The sequence below is a fragment of the Myiozetetes cayanensis genome, unplaced genomic scaffold, assembly GCF_022539395.1.
Source record: "Myiozetetes cayanensis isolate MyiCay16 unplaced genomic scaffold, myiCay2020 scf31, whole genome shotgun sequence".
Lineage (NCBI taxonomy): Eukaryota > Metazoa > Chordata > Aves > Passeriformes > Tyrannidae > Myiozetetes > Myiozetetes cayanensis.
Window position 1 is genome coordinate 3,588,356 of NW_026087533.1, and position 14,029 is coordinate 3,602,384.

The window sequence follows — 14,029 nt, forward strand, 5'->3', positions numbered from 1 at the left end:
TCAGTGGGTGAGCGCTGGGTGGTCATCTCAGCTCGTTTCCTCGTGCCGATGGGGCTGCAGAGGTGGATGGAGCCATCTCACCTTTGCCACACAGCCCCAGGGAAGAGGTCAAGGGATGCTGCTGCTCAGGTCCCCACTTCCCCCTGAGAATCCCACAGCTGCCTCATCCCCGGTCTCGATCCCAGCCAGGCCCTTTGCCCCACGGAGCAGCTTGCCTGTTGTTTTCTGGGCTTGTTTGTTTGCTGCATTTGCTGACTCGGCGCAGCCCTGCTGCCCGCCTGACTCATCTCTCAGCTTGGGGCACGGCACAGCTTGGGGCACGGCCCGGCACGGCCGCATCCTGCACACTCACCCGCGCCGTGCCAGGCTCTGCCAGAGCCCACCGTGGCACAGAGAGGAGCTCCCACCATCCCTGCTGGACACAGCAGCGTTGGCATGGGCCAGGCAGAGCCACCCACGGTGCCCTGCACATGCCAGGATGGGTGACTTGGGCACCCCAAGATGCCCCAAATGTGTTCACAGGATCCCCCCGAAGTGTCCTAAAGGATCAGAGGGAGGTCTATGGGGTTTGAGGGTCTGGTTTGGGGTTCAGGGCTGGTTCCCGCGGGGGTGTGGTCCTGCTCAGCTCTCCCAGGGTCTCCTTCTCTCCCTGCAGCTCCACCAGCCCCAGCGTGGCAGCCGCGGGGGCTGAGCCCGGCAGTGCGGGGTGTTACAGGGCCACGGCATTCCCACTGTTATGGATCCACCGCTCCGGCACACCAAGAGCAGGGGCTTCATCTCCAGCGCCGAGCTGAGCATGAAGCAGGCGGCAGGGGCTCCGGGGCCCGAGGGCAGGTCCCGCTTCCAGAAGGTCTCGCTGGTGTCGCGGCGGCTGGAGAGCACAGGGAGCTCCCGGGGCCGGGAGGGGAGTCCCTCCCGCGTGTCCCTCCTGCTGCAGGCCTGGGAGAGGGAGATCGTGGAGAAGACGGGGTCCAGCCCCGCCACCGTGACCCACCGGGAACACTCGTCCTCTGTCAACGTCCCCAAGGACTTCACCGCGCACGGCCCCATCTTCTCCCAGGTGTATTCCCCGGCGCAGAAGCCCCGGCGGCAGGACGAGAGGGGGAAGGCGGGGGCTGGCGGCGACAGCACCCCCTCTCCGGTGGGCTCCCCCCGCGACGTGCCCGTGCACAGGGAGAGCTACGTGCACGGCACCCTGCTGCCCACCCGCCCCGCGGGGGGACCCGCGGGGGGACCCGGGGACGGTCCCGGTGCCCCGTGCGCGGCCAAGCCCGGCTGCGTCCCCGCCCTGCCCAGGGCCAGGCAGGTCACGGTGCTGCGGACGGGCAGGGACGCAGCCGGGGCTGAGCCACGGGAAACCCCAAACGGGACACACGACCCTGCCGGTGCCACGACGGCCCCGCCACAGCGGGAGAGCCCCGGGCAGGACGGCAGTGGCTCCGCTGGGGCTGCAGAGGGCGGCGAGAGCTCGCCGGGCACCGCAGAGGCCACCGGGCTGCCGGCTGAGGGATGCCCTGGGGAGAAAGACTCGCCGCAAGCTGAAGCCAAGCAGGTGAACGCAACCCCGGGAGACGGCGACAGGCCTGGGGACACACAAACCAGTATAACCAGCTCCCCGCAGTGTCCCTCGGCTGACGCCGGTGGCCAGGCTGATCCGGCTGGCGCAAGAGAGGGAAGCGTGGCAGACGTGGATGACACCATTCCAGCCACGCCACCGAGGACAGAGGGCCCCCCGGGAGCCGACTGCAACCCTAAAACCCCCTCCTCCTCGGAGAGTGATGGTCCAGAGCCTTCATCCAAAACACCAGCACCAACAAAGGCTGAGACTGAGCTGGAGGGGGATGACACGATGCAAGACCCCCAGAGCACAGTCCAAGAGCCTGAGAGCACCCCAGAGTCCCCCACCGAGCCCCCAGCCCCTGATGCCCCAGCTGAGAGCCCCCCGGACACGACTGAGGAGGACCCCGAGCTGCTGGTGGACATGGAGATCTTCGTGGACACGCTCCGCAACATGGAGCCCTCGGAGATGAGGAAGTCCCCCAAGGCCCCCCGGCAGCCCCGGCCATCGGCACTGAGCCGCTGTGCCGCTCTGCCCCCCATCCACGAGGACCGTGTGGACCCCCGAGCCCCCGTGTCCCTGCCCCAGGCCCTGCGGGAGCTGCTGGCGTGGGGCCCGGCGGGGCGGCCGGAGGAGACCCCTGAGGAGGAGGAGGAGATTGAGAACCCCTACCTGACCCCCGAGGAGCGGGCACCGGCCAGGACCCTCCGTGGGGTGCCCAGGGACAGGGTGGAGGGGGGCTCGTTCCTGGGGACGCTGGGAGCAGATGAGAAAGCCAAACTGGCGCCTGGGGGCTCGGCCGAGCAGAGCGTGCTCTTCCGAGGGAATGTCCTCAAGGGCATGGCACTGCTCTCCCACTTTCTGGAGCAGAGGGCAGCTGGAGCTGATGAGGGCAAGCCCTACTCACGCCTGGACAACAGTGTGCTCTACAGCCGCTTCATGTCCCCCAGCGCTGCCCTGCTCGAGCTGCCTGACAGGGATGGGGCCATAGGCTCGTCCACACTCAGGGACCACAATGGGCTGGCCCATGGTGGCCACTCTAGCCCTGAGATGGCCATGCTGGAAGCCCTGAGTTCTGGCTCCATCCCTCCTGTCACTGAAGAGCCAGAGGGCACCATGGCCCTGTGTCCCGACGATGTCCTGGTGAGTGAATTGCACAACACAGCACACAGAGGGATGCTCTGCCCTCCTGGGTGTGTGGGGAAGGTCATGGGGGCTGAACCCTGGGAGCACCCTTCCCTGTTCCCAACATATGGATTCCCATCAGAGAGGTCATGGGGTGAAAGTACTGGTGTTGGGATGGGTGATGGGAAGGCGCTGGGAAGGGTGATGGGAGGACACCGGGATGGGTGAAAGGAGGATACCATCACGGATGACAGGAGGCTATGAGGTCAAGCGATGGGAGGGTGCCACCATCGATGCTGGGAGGGTGACAGGAGGGTCCAGGTCAGGCAGGAGGCTGATCCCCAGCAGTGCAGGAATGCTCGAGGTGTGGCTGCTCGGGGCGGTGGGAGGGTCTGGCAGACGCCAGACGCGAGGCTGCGGCTTCCTTGGGCTGCAGGGAGATGGCTGGTGCAGCCGATGTCTCTCTCTGCTCCTCACACACCCCTCCCCTCGGGTCTTCACAGCAGGAGGACAAGGAGGGCTTTGAGAAGATCAACACAAGACCCGGCAAGGTACAGGGAAGGTGGTGGGGCTGGGCTGGGCTGGCTGAACGGGGCATGGCATGGCACTTGTCCTCTGTGTCACCCCTTCCCAGATCATCCTCTACTCCGACGCCGGCTTCGCGGGACAGAAACGGGAGATCTGGGGCGACATCCCCGACGCCACGTCCTGGGAGCTCTCACACACCATCTCCATCCGTGTCATCCGAGGCGGGTAGGGGACAGCGGCGGGGCAGGGACACGTGGAGAGGACACGGAGGGAGGGTTGGGCTGGTGTTTGTGCGCTCCCTGTGCTGGGGATGTCGGCCAGGTCCCAGCCTGGTGTTCAGGAGTGACCGTCCTGCTGCTGCTAATTACCGTGGCTGCGATCCAGCACCGCGGCAGTGGCAGGACGTCCCCACCCACACTCTGCCCCGAGGCTCCCTCCCGGTGGCCACAGGGCTGTGGGTAAAGCAGGATTCCCCCTCCCACGCCGCTCCCAGGTGGGTGATGTACGAGAAGCCGCGGTTCCACGGGCGCAAGTGCGTGTTGGCCGAGGGGGACGTGGAGATCAACAACCCCTGGACGGCCTACGGGGACACCGGGCAGCCCCGCGGCAGCCGCCCCTTCCGCATCGGCTCCTTCAAGAGGGTGGTGAGGGTGAGTGCAGGGACACCCCACAGAGCCCCAAAAGGAAGGTATGGCGGGCCCCCATCACGCCCCTCTGCCCCCAGGACTACCGCACCCCCGAGATCAGCCTGTTCGCGGAGGAGAACGGCGAAGGCGCCCGGCTGAAGTTCACCGACTCGGCCGAGGACACCCGCGCGCAGGGGCAGGCGCTTGCGGCCGCCTCCATCATCGTCCACTCGGGGCTGTGAGTGGGGCTGTGGGGCTGGGTGGCTGCTGGGTGGGGGCTAGGAGAGTGGGTGTGACGCCTTCCCCCTCTTCTTCCCCAGGTGGCTGGTTTACTCCAAGCCGTTCTTCGATGATGACCCCTACGTTTTGGAGCCGGGCGGGTACCCCAATTTAAAGGCTTGGGGAGCAAAGGACCCATCCATCTGCTCCATGCATCCCATCAGGCTGGTGAGTGCTGGTTGCTGTATCCAGCCCTGGGCATGACAGGTGAGAGCGTGTCCTGGCAATTCCCAGTTCACACTGGTGAGGAAATGTGCCAAGTGTGGCTCTGGAAAGCGCTCCTGAGTGTTGGGGGTGAAGGAAAGCTCCAAAAGAGCTTCTTGAATGAAAATGACCCAAAAAACAGCTCAGGCTTTAATAGAGGGAAGCAGATGTCCCTGCAATGTCCCCTCCTGCCACTGCAGCCTCACTGGGGCTCCTTCTCCTTCCAGGGCTGCCCTGTCGTGGAGAGACCCGGAGAGCCACAGGTGAGTGCTGGGCCAGTGCCTGGGGAGCCAAGGGTTGGGACATCCATGGGACCATTCTCACCCCACTGTGTCCCCAGGTGCTGATCTATGAGTCTGCGGGGTTCCAGGGCCGCAGCTTCACCATCAGCCGAGACATCTACGACCTGAAGAGCCTTGCCGAGCCAGCACTGCCCACTGTGGGCTCCCTGCGTGTCCTGGGTGGCTGGTGAGTGGCACAGGCTGGGCAGGACTGGCATCCTGGCTGGAGCAGGCTGGGAAGGTGACGGCCACCCCTGGGAAAGGGCTTGGAGGAGCTGCCCAGGGGTGTGGGATGGCCATGGGTCACTTGGGAGACTGGAAATCCTCTGGAAACCTCACTGCCTGTGTCTGCCTGTGCCACAGCTGGGTTGGCTACGAGAAGGAAGGCTTCCGTGGACACCAGTACCTGCTGGAGGAAGGGGAATACCAGGACTGGAGGCAGTGGAGTGGCTACAGCAAGGAGCTGGTGTCCCTTCGGCTGATACGGACGGTGAGGGCAGGGATGGGGGCGTCGCTTGGGAATGGACCCAGTGTGGGCAGGGAGAGCCAGGTACCCCCATCCCGCCCTCATACCCCAAAAGGGAGCCTTTCCTACCTGCATCAGACAGCCTGAGATCCCACAAACTCAGAGGTTTGGGAGCTGCTCCCACTCCCCCTGGAGTCTCTGAGGCCAGGCAGGACCCCGGCTGTGTGTGTGCCCGGCCCACAGCCCCTTCCCCTGACAGACAGAGGGGCTGGGGTGGGGTCTTCTTCTCCCTGCAGGACTTTTCTGACCCGGCACTGGTCCTGTTCGAGGCCATGGACTTTGAGGAGGGCCCGAGCGTGGAGCTGAGCGAGGCTCTCCCTGACACGCAGCTGGCCGGCTACGGCACCGTCACCCAGTCCATCCACGTGCTGAGCGGCGTGTGAGTGCAGGGACAGGGCAGAGAGGGGCTGGGGGGATGGGAGAGGGTAGGGATGAGCCAGCACCCGCCTTTTCCCATCAGGTGGGTGGCCTACGGGGGCACCAACTACTCGGGCGAGCAGTACGTCCTGGAGAAGGGGGTGTACCGCAACTGCGAGGACTGGGGGGCCACCGACTGCCGCATCGCCTCGGCACAGCCCATCCTGCAGGTGACAGCGCTGGAAGGGGACACCCCCACCCACTACAGCACCCCCCAGTGCTGCCACGTGCAGGGCTGGAGTGGGGGCCCAGGGCAGACACCCACCAGCCCCGCTCTCTGTCTCCTTCCAGGTCAGGGAACACAACCTCCACTTCGTCTCCAAGGTCAGGAGCGGCGGATGGGGAGGGGGATGTGCCCCCCTCTGGGGGATGCGGTCCCCTGTGGGGTGGTGGGGATGTTTTGCACCCCTTTAACAAGCCCCTCTGCTGCCCCTTCCCAGATCCTGCTCTTCTCAGAGCCTGACTTCTCGGGGGATCACGTTGCCTTCGAGGAGGACCAGGGGGCCCTGCCCGACGCCTTCATCCCACGCTCCTGCAGAGTCCGTGGGGGCAGGTGGGGTGTCCCAGGGCCTCGCTGCTGCCACTGGGATGGGAACAGGGACATCAGCCCAGCCGGCAGCCCCATGGGGGTTCCCCAGAGCGTGGGTGGGATGGGGGTGCTGGGGGGGTCACAGGAGGGATGGATGCCCACCCCAATGGCTGTGTCAGCCTGGGCACACTCTTCCCTGCCAGCTGGATCCTGTTTGACGGGCAGGACTTCGCGGGGGAGCAGCACGTGCTGTCCGAGGGTGAGTACCCCACGCTCAGTGCCATGGGCTGCCTCTGCTCCACCACCATCCGCTCCTTGAGGAAGGTTCCACTGGTGAGTACAGCCCTTCCCTTTCCCTTTTTCCCCTTCTCCTTTCCCTTTCCCCATAGCATAAACCCCCAGGACTTTCTTCCCCTCCCACAGGCATCCCCTGTTCTGACTCTCCATTCCTCCTGCCCCCATGGGGTGCTCGCTCCTCCCACCTTCCCCCTTCCCACCCCATCTCTCCCCACCATCCCACAGTTTTTCTCGGAGCCTTCCATCTTCCTGCACGGGCTGGAGTGTTTCGAGGGGAAGGAGATCGAGCTCAACTCCGAAGTGCGGAGTCTGCAGGCGGAGGGTTTCAACAACCACGTGCTGTCCGTGCGCGTCAAAGGCGGGATGTAAGTCAGCCCCAGCCCCTGGCCCCGCTCCCCCAGCACCCTGTGGGTGTCCCCTGCCCACCCGGGGTGACCTGTCCTGTCCCATCCTGTCCCCACAGCTGGGTGCTGTGCGAGCACGGTGACTTCCGAGGGCGGCAGTGGCTGCTGGACTGCACCGAGATCACCAACTGGCTGACCTACAGTGGGCTGCAGCACGTGGGGTCCCTCTACCCCATCCGCCAGGTGAGTGTCACCTTTGGGAGGGGACAGGGTGCTGGCACCTGGCGGGGTGAACCCCAAAACCCCAGGGCAGGTGGCTCACGTGGAGCCTCAGATCCTTGACCCCCCTCCCTGGGAGTGGCTGCCTTGGTGGTGAAACACTCCCTGTGGGCAACTGCCTTGTAAAATCCATGGCATCCCAGTGTGGTGAGCCCTGCCTGCACCAGCTACGAGGGACAGGTCACGGTCACAGCCATCGCCCTGGGGAGGGGTGAGGATCTCCTGGGGGGAGGGCAGTGGAGTCCAGGATCCTCCCTTTCCCAAGGCCCCAGCCAGGTGAGGTCCTGGAGGTGCAGGCGGAGAGGGTTTTTGGGTGCAAAAAGAAAGGTTTCTCTCTTTGCAGAGACGGATCTATTTCCGCATCAGGAGCAGGGAGCTGGAGCTCTACCTCGCGGTCCCTGACGACGTGGAGGACATGAAGGCGGGGCGGGTGGTGGTCTCCAGCCTGAGGGAGCAGAGCAGCTCTGTCTGGTACTACGAGGATGGGCTGATCAAAAACCAGGTCAGGTGTGACAGCCAGAGCTGCAGAGGTGACTGAGGGAGCCCCTGGCAAGTCTCCCTTTGGGGTACTCCCCACCCCACAGCCATCTTTTAGGGTTTACAGCAGCTTTTCCAAGTGTCTGACCTCAACCTTGCCCCCATAGATGGGGTGATTCTCCTCCCCAGGTCTCCTCTGGAGACGTGAAGGTGTCTCTGCCTTCCCTTCAGAGGTTTCATCATCCTCACCATCCCTACTTCTCACTGGGGGGTTTTCCTGCTCATCCCACATCCCACGCCAGAACCAGCAGCATTTGCAGGGAAAACCCTCTGGGGGCTCTGCTCCTTTTTGCTGGTGGAGGTGATGGAGGGAGTGGGCTGACCTGGCCACCACCACCCTTTTCAGGTGGCCCCCAACATGAGCCTGCAGGTCATCGGGCCAGCTGGGAGGGGCGCCAAGGCCGTGCTGTGGTCCGAGACCCGGATGCCACGTCAGACCTGGAGCGTGGATTCCCAGGGACGGATCCACAGCCAGATGTTCGAGGACATGATCCTCGACGTAAAGGGTGAGGCCTCGGCGCTGGCACGGGGGGGCTCTTTCACAGGGATGCCCAGGATGGGGCACCCACCCCTTCACCACCACCAGGAGCGTGGTTTGCCCTCCTGAAACGCCCCCCTCGCTCCACAGGCGGCCGAACCTACGACCGGGACCACGCCATCGTCTGGGACATGGCCGAGGAGAGACCCACGCAGATCTGGGACATAGAGGTGCTCTGAGGGGCTGGGCCTGCAGAGAAGTGCCACAGGGCAGGATGGGCACACCCACAGCGGGGCAGGAGCATCAGAACCCACACATGCCGCACCCCAAACACCCCTCTGCCCTGGCTGCTGGTGTGAAGGATGCCCACCAACCCCTCCATCATGGGGGGGAAACCACCCTGCCTCCCTCCTGGGGAGCTCCGAGTGTGGCTCATGAAGGACCCCAAGGACATGACCAACGTGGGACCCTCTGGAGAGCGGCAGAGCCCTCTCCCCACAACATCCCCCCCTGAACTGTATTTATGTACGTGTGTAAGATACGGCCCTTCTTGTCTGGGCCAGCTCTGCCTGGGTGGTTGGTGTCCTTCTCCCTGTCCTTGCAGTGCCCACAGCCTGGCAGCTGCCTCCCCACTCCATCACCTTGTCCCGCACCAGCCCTGGGCCTAATCCTGCTCCCACAATGGGATCCCAGTGCCCTCTAGTGCCCGTGAGGAGTTCCATGGATTTTGAGATGGGAAGCGCTGGCCAAGCTGTGCCCTGGGATCACTGGGGGCTGTGGGATCCCAGCAGCTCCAGCTCAGGGTCAAACCCAACCTGTGGGCTTGGGGATGTCCATATCCCAGAGCTCAGAGTCAGCAGCGTTTGCTGCCTGTGATGCAGGGCTGGATTATGGCTCAGGTCACTCATCTTCCGTGTCCCCGGGACAGAGGTCTCGCCCACCTGGGTGAGAGCAGGAGCTCCCCGGGGACGTGACTCAGAGCCAGAGGGACAAATCCACACAACAAGCACCTCTGCCCTCGTGGCTGGGGAGAGGACACGGCTGCTGACGTGGGCCAGGTTTGCTGAGCAGGTCGAGCCCAGCCTGGACTCTCCAGTTTGGGGAGTCAGTGCGCGGGGACAGCGATCACTCATCACCCCCGGGCTGTGCCGCGGTGACAGACGGGCCCCCGGGTCCGCACATCAGGCGTCTCCACTGGGCTGGTGGCCGCTGCGGCTTTCAGCGACAGCCACCAACAAACATCCATCTTTTACGCTGAAACGTGCCCCCGGATGCTGAAGAAAGCGAAAAGCCCGTTGTACCGCCGGGCCCCCGAGGCCCCGCAGCTCCTCCCGAACCGCGGCCACGCCTGGGGAAAGGGGATTCTTCCTCTAACCCTCTCTTATATAGACCCCGCCGGGCCGCGATTGGCTGACAGAGGGCGCTTGGCAGCCCCGGATTGGTGGGGAGTGTGAGCCCTGCCCTGGGATTGGCCAGGACGCGCCTGGGGGGGGAATGCTCCGCCCGACCGGCAGGGGGCGCTGTTCCCGCGCCGCGCCCGCTCCGGGGCCGGTCCCGGGGCCCTCGGGGGGACCCCAGAAAGGTCCGGGGGGACCCTCGGGGGGACCCCAGAAAGCTCCGGGGGGACCCTCGGGGGGACCCCGAAAGCTCCGGGGGGACCCTCGGGGGGTCCTGGCCGTGCTCCCCCGGCTCCCCGGCTCGGCTCAGGCCTGCCAAGCGAGGGTTGAAGGCCCCAGCGAGGCGCCGGTGCTGCGCCCCCCACCCACCCACCACCAACCCCCTCCCCAGCCCCGGTACTGTCCCGCCCCGACGCGGGGGTCTCGACACCAGCACGTTTATTGCTCCGCTCCCGGGCCGGGGGTCTCACGCCGGGCCGAGGGGAGCGGAGGGCGGTAGGGGTGGACGGGAGCGATGCCGCGGTGCTGCCGGTGAAGGGGATGTCATCCTGGAGGGGGGTTGTTTCTTGGGGTTCTTCTTGGGGGATCCGGGGAGGAGGGGGGTGCACGGTGACCCCCTCCCGGTCAGCGCAGATGCAGGAGGAAGGCTGCGACCACCCCCAGGGCGAGGGAGAGGAGCGGGGGGCTCCCGCAGGGGGGGTTCAGGCTGGCGCTGGTCGTTGCGTTGGTGCGCGGAGTCTCTTTTGGAGGCTGCTTCTCCTCCTGCGCCTGGCAGAGGGACTGGGAAAGAAAACGAGCGTCAGGCATCCCTTCCAAACAGCAGCGAGGGGTTGAAAGCCTCACTCCACTGCCCTCGGGGCAGAAAGGAGTCGGGGGCAAACGAAGTTGGGGCACCCCAGAGCCCACAGTGCCCCGTGCCAGGCAGGACAAAGGGCCCCCTGTCCCACGGCAGGTTCTCCTTCACACTCAGACTCCCGGCTTTTGGGTTTTCCCAGCTCAGGGCGGGAAGCGAGCTATCCCTCGAATCGTCGTCCTGGCTCTAGAGGGGGGCTTTAAAAAAATTAGGGGGGAAGCAGGAGCCAGGGAGTGGCCTCTGCCCCTCTCTCTGCTGCGAGGAAGTGGCAAGAAGGTGGCGGGACACGCGCCCTGAGCGGAAGAGGTCGGGGTGTGGGAGCAGAGCTGGGAAACACCCGTGCTGGAGGAGAGGGGCAAGGGAAGGAGGGACCCCCGGGCTGTTGCAAGCAGGGAGGTTGCAGCCGGTGTGTGAAATGTAACGCAGCTGGGATGGCGATTTCAGGGCGCTTTCCTTCCGTCTCTAACTCTGCCCTGCTGCTGGAAAAGGGATGCTGTTTCCCACTATGAGACATGCAGTCCCCATGCTGCCTCACAGCCCTCCTCAGGGTCCCTGCAGAGCTGGGGAAAGGGTAGGAATGGGGCCCCAACACCCCTGAGGGTTTTTGGCTGGTTTCACCTGGTCACGGAGGGGGAACCCCAAAATGTAAATGCACGCTGTGGAGCCAACAACAGCAGGTTGCAGCTGCATGAAGTTCATGAGTGAAATAAGCTCAGAGAGATCTGGCCCCGTTACCAACACGTCGTAGGGGGCAAAAAAAAATCATCCCAAAAGCTGCTTCGAACAGCACCGTGCCCCCCAAAAGCATCATGACCTTCCCTCCCACGCAACGCTCCCCACGCAGGAGAGCCTTGACATCCACCAGCGTGGCACTCAGACCCTCACAGGGGGAAGGAAAACAACCTCCAGTGGGGAGAGGCGAGAGCAAACCACAGACCAGCACCCCACCCAGGACCCCCATGCCATGCCCAGCATCTCCAGCGAGCCACACTCAGCATCCCCACACCAGGCACGCAAAGGAGGGGCTGGAGAGCTCAGGGTGAAGGTTATGGATGTGAACGATACTCTCAAGTTAAAGAAATGCTTTAAAATAAGTCAACACGTGGGAGTAGTTAGGCCTTCCAGACCGCAGCGCAAAGCTCCTGGTCAATCACAGCGGTTGAGAGTCAGATAGACAAATTAAACACTGATGTTCCCAGCTGAAAGCAGAAATTGCCTGACTGATTGGACCCAGGGCTGCCTCCCACCCGTGGGACAGAGCTGGCTGGGCCACCAGAGCCTCGGCCTTACCATGCAGAGGGCGAGCAGGGCGAGCAGGAGGAGCGGGCGGAGGCGCTGCAGGGGCCGCATGGTCCGGGGCTGGCGGGGCTCTCCGTGTGCCTGACGCTTCCTCGTCCGCCCCGAGGCTTTAAGCGCAGCGCTGGCTCCGTCGTCTCACCAATCACAACCCCCTCCTCCAAAAGGCTGCTCAGCTCGGTTTGGGGAAGTCGCGCCCGTTGACGGCGCTGGGAGGAAGAAGGTGCCAGACGCGGCTTGGGGGATCTCCACCCTGTTCGGCCTCCAGTCCCTGGAGCTTTTCACCCGCATCCCCCGCCACGAGAGCAGCTCCTGCTCCCTCTTCCCCTGGCATGGCCACACATCCAGCTCCAAGGGGTGTCCTGGCCACTGTCTGCAGCCCCAAATACCATGAAACCCCTCAGGCTGAGCTCTGTGTCTGCCTGGGGGCTCCCAGTCCTCACACCAACAAGAGTGGCTAAAACCCTCACTTGGGAGGGTTTGCCAGTCACAGTCAGTGTTTGAAGCGTGTCACAAACCTCCTTCCCCCAGTGTGAAGCTGGGGCCGAGGAGTCCCTCTGAATTTCGGTGACACACCCAGGGTAGTCTGATCCAGGTAAGGGATCAGGGAAATGCTTCCTTCTGCCCTCCGAGATCCACCTGCTCACAGCAGGTCTCTGGGCTCCCTCAGCGACTCCACTGCAGCAGCAGGAGACAAAAAAGGGATCTGGTTATTTTAAGATGGTTTGGTATGAATAAAGTTACTAAAACGTGCCGAGCACATACACCTGCTGTCTGGGTTTGTGCTGGTGAAGCGCTTCATGAAGAGCTCACTGTCGGCTTCCACCCAGAGCTGAGGGCTCTTCTGCAGCAAAGCTTCACCAAATTTAGCTCGTTTTCATACTTTGGGGAAGTTTCAAACTGAAAGTCTCTCTGTGCACAGCCAGCATCCCTGGAAGTGTCCAAGGCCAGCTTGGATGGGGCTTGGAGCAGCCTGGTCTAGTGGAAGGTGTCCCTGCCCGTGGCAAGGGGATGGAATGAGGTGGGCTTTGAGGTCCCTTCTAAAACCAGTCCTGTGATTCTGTGAGCACCCCATAAAAGAGGGTAAAGTTGGCTGGACTCCAGCTGGCTCCACGGCAGCAGGTGGGGTGGGAGACACACAGGGTAGGCTCCTGGGATGGGCAGCAAGCTCTGGATGGAGCTCAGGGCATCAGTGAGGCAAAACAAAAGATGGCCAGGTGAGAAAAGCGAGACCAAAGCCACAGGCGAGGGAATCAGGAGGAGCTGCACAGCGGGAGGTGCCTCAGGTCAGGCCTATGAGCTGAAGCAGAGGATGTGCAAAGGGAGGCTAAGGAGGGAAGCAGGACCCACTCCCAGTCTCATCCCGCTCCCATTCCCGGAGCCATTCCCGGTCCCGCCGTGTCGGGGGGCGCCGCGCGGGGCATGCTGGGACTTGTAGTCCACATAGGGCTTAATACCTCACCACGTGACCAGCGCTGAGCCAATCGCAGCAGGGCTCCCGCGTCGCCGTGGCAACCGCCTGTAAACAAGATGGCGGCGGGCGGGTGAGTGCGTGCTTGGGGGGAGCGCGGGGACCCCCACCCCGTGTTTCGAACCCCTCCCTCCCCCGAGGGTCCCTCAACACACGGAGCTCCGCCCCAGCACGCCCCGGGTGTCCCCGGTGCTGCCACCCCCGCCGGGGCCCCCAAGGTGCACTCCCTCCCCCCCCAAAGTCACCTCCCCCAGGAGGTACCCGGTAACCCCCGTTATTTCGAGCCCCTTTTCGCCCACGATCCCTCAAACAGCCCACCCTGCCTCGGTGTACGGGCTGGGATGATGAGAAAAATGTACAGCTTAAGCTTTTTTTTAGACAGTTTTTGCAATTATATTTTAAAAGTTCACCCATCAAGCAACCCCCCCTCCCCAAAGTTAATGAGCCTGTGCTTTAGTTTTATATATTATCCCCTCTTATTTTTACTGAAAGGGCAGATCTGTCCACGTTCATTGCCCTCACATGCAGGGCAGTTCTTACCACCCTACACATTTTGCAGTGACTGTAGCTCTGTCTGCTCTTTCTCTCCTACAACTGTCCAAAATCAGATAAGAAACAACAGGCTTCCACATCCTCAACCAGCCTAGAGCACAGCACAGAACGTCACCTGTTTTTGCAGTTCCACTTTGGGTCACATCCTCCCCACCAGGTTTTAGAGCAAACCCTCAGGTTTCACTCCCAGTAAAGTTTGCTTGTTTCTGATTGTACCTTCCCATGTTCCTGTCTCATATCAATGCCCCCACACACAGGAATTCGGGAATACTCATGGGATTGAATACCCAGGCCACCTGCTTTCCCTTTGGCACAAACCTGATATTTCTTTCCCTGCTTTTGGAGGAGTTGTATCCAAACACTGACCTGTTATTTTTTTCCTTCCACGCTCTCCGTGCCCCTTCCCAGAAGATGCCAGGCTGTCTTCTAGGACCAGGAATCCAGGCAGCCTC

The 14,029-nt window shown here is 63.2% G+C and overlaps 1 protein-coding gene and 1 long non-coding RNA gene across 2 annotated transcripts; one reads left to right on the forward strand and one right to left on the reverse strand.

Moving 5' to 3' along the window:
• Positions 1-736: 736 nt before the first annotated feature.
• CRYBG2 (crystallin beta-gamma domain containing 2) lies at positions 737-8,247 on the forward strand. The gene is made up of 19 exons (XM_050326098.1): positions 737-2,701; positions 3,187-3,234; positions 3,318-3,436; positions 3,705-3,861; positions 3,936-4,075; positions 4,158-4,284; positions 4,548-4,583; positions 4,661-4,788; positions 4,965-5,091; positions 5,364-5,506; positions 5,588-5,714; positions 5,836-5,868; positions 5,985-6,097; positions 6,277-6,406; positions 6,596-6,735; positions 6,834-6,957; positions 7,337-7,495; positions 7,877-8,036; positions 8,159-8,247. The coding sequence occupies exons 1-19, from the start codon at positions 737-739 to the stop codon at positions 8,245-8,247; spliced, it is 4,065 nt and encodes a 1,354-aa protein (XP_050182055.1).
• Positions 8,248-9,826: 1,579 nt separating this feature from the next.
• LOC126645755 (uncharacterized) lies at positions 9,827-11,918 on the reverse strand. Its single transcript, XR_007630155.1, has 2 exons — positions 11,549-11,918; positions 9,827-10,185 (listed from the first exon to the last, which is right to left on the reverse strand). It is a non-coding gene; the product is annotated as an uncharacterized LOC126645755 (long non-coding RNA).
• Positions 11,919-14,029: the final 2,111 nt, after the last annotated feature.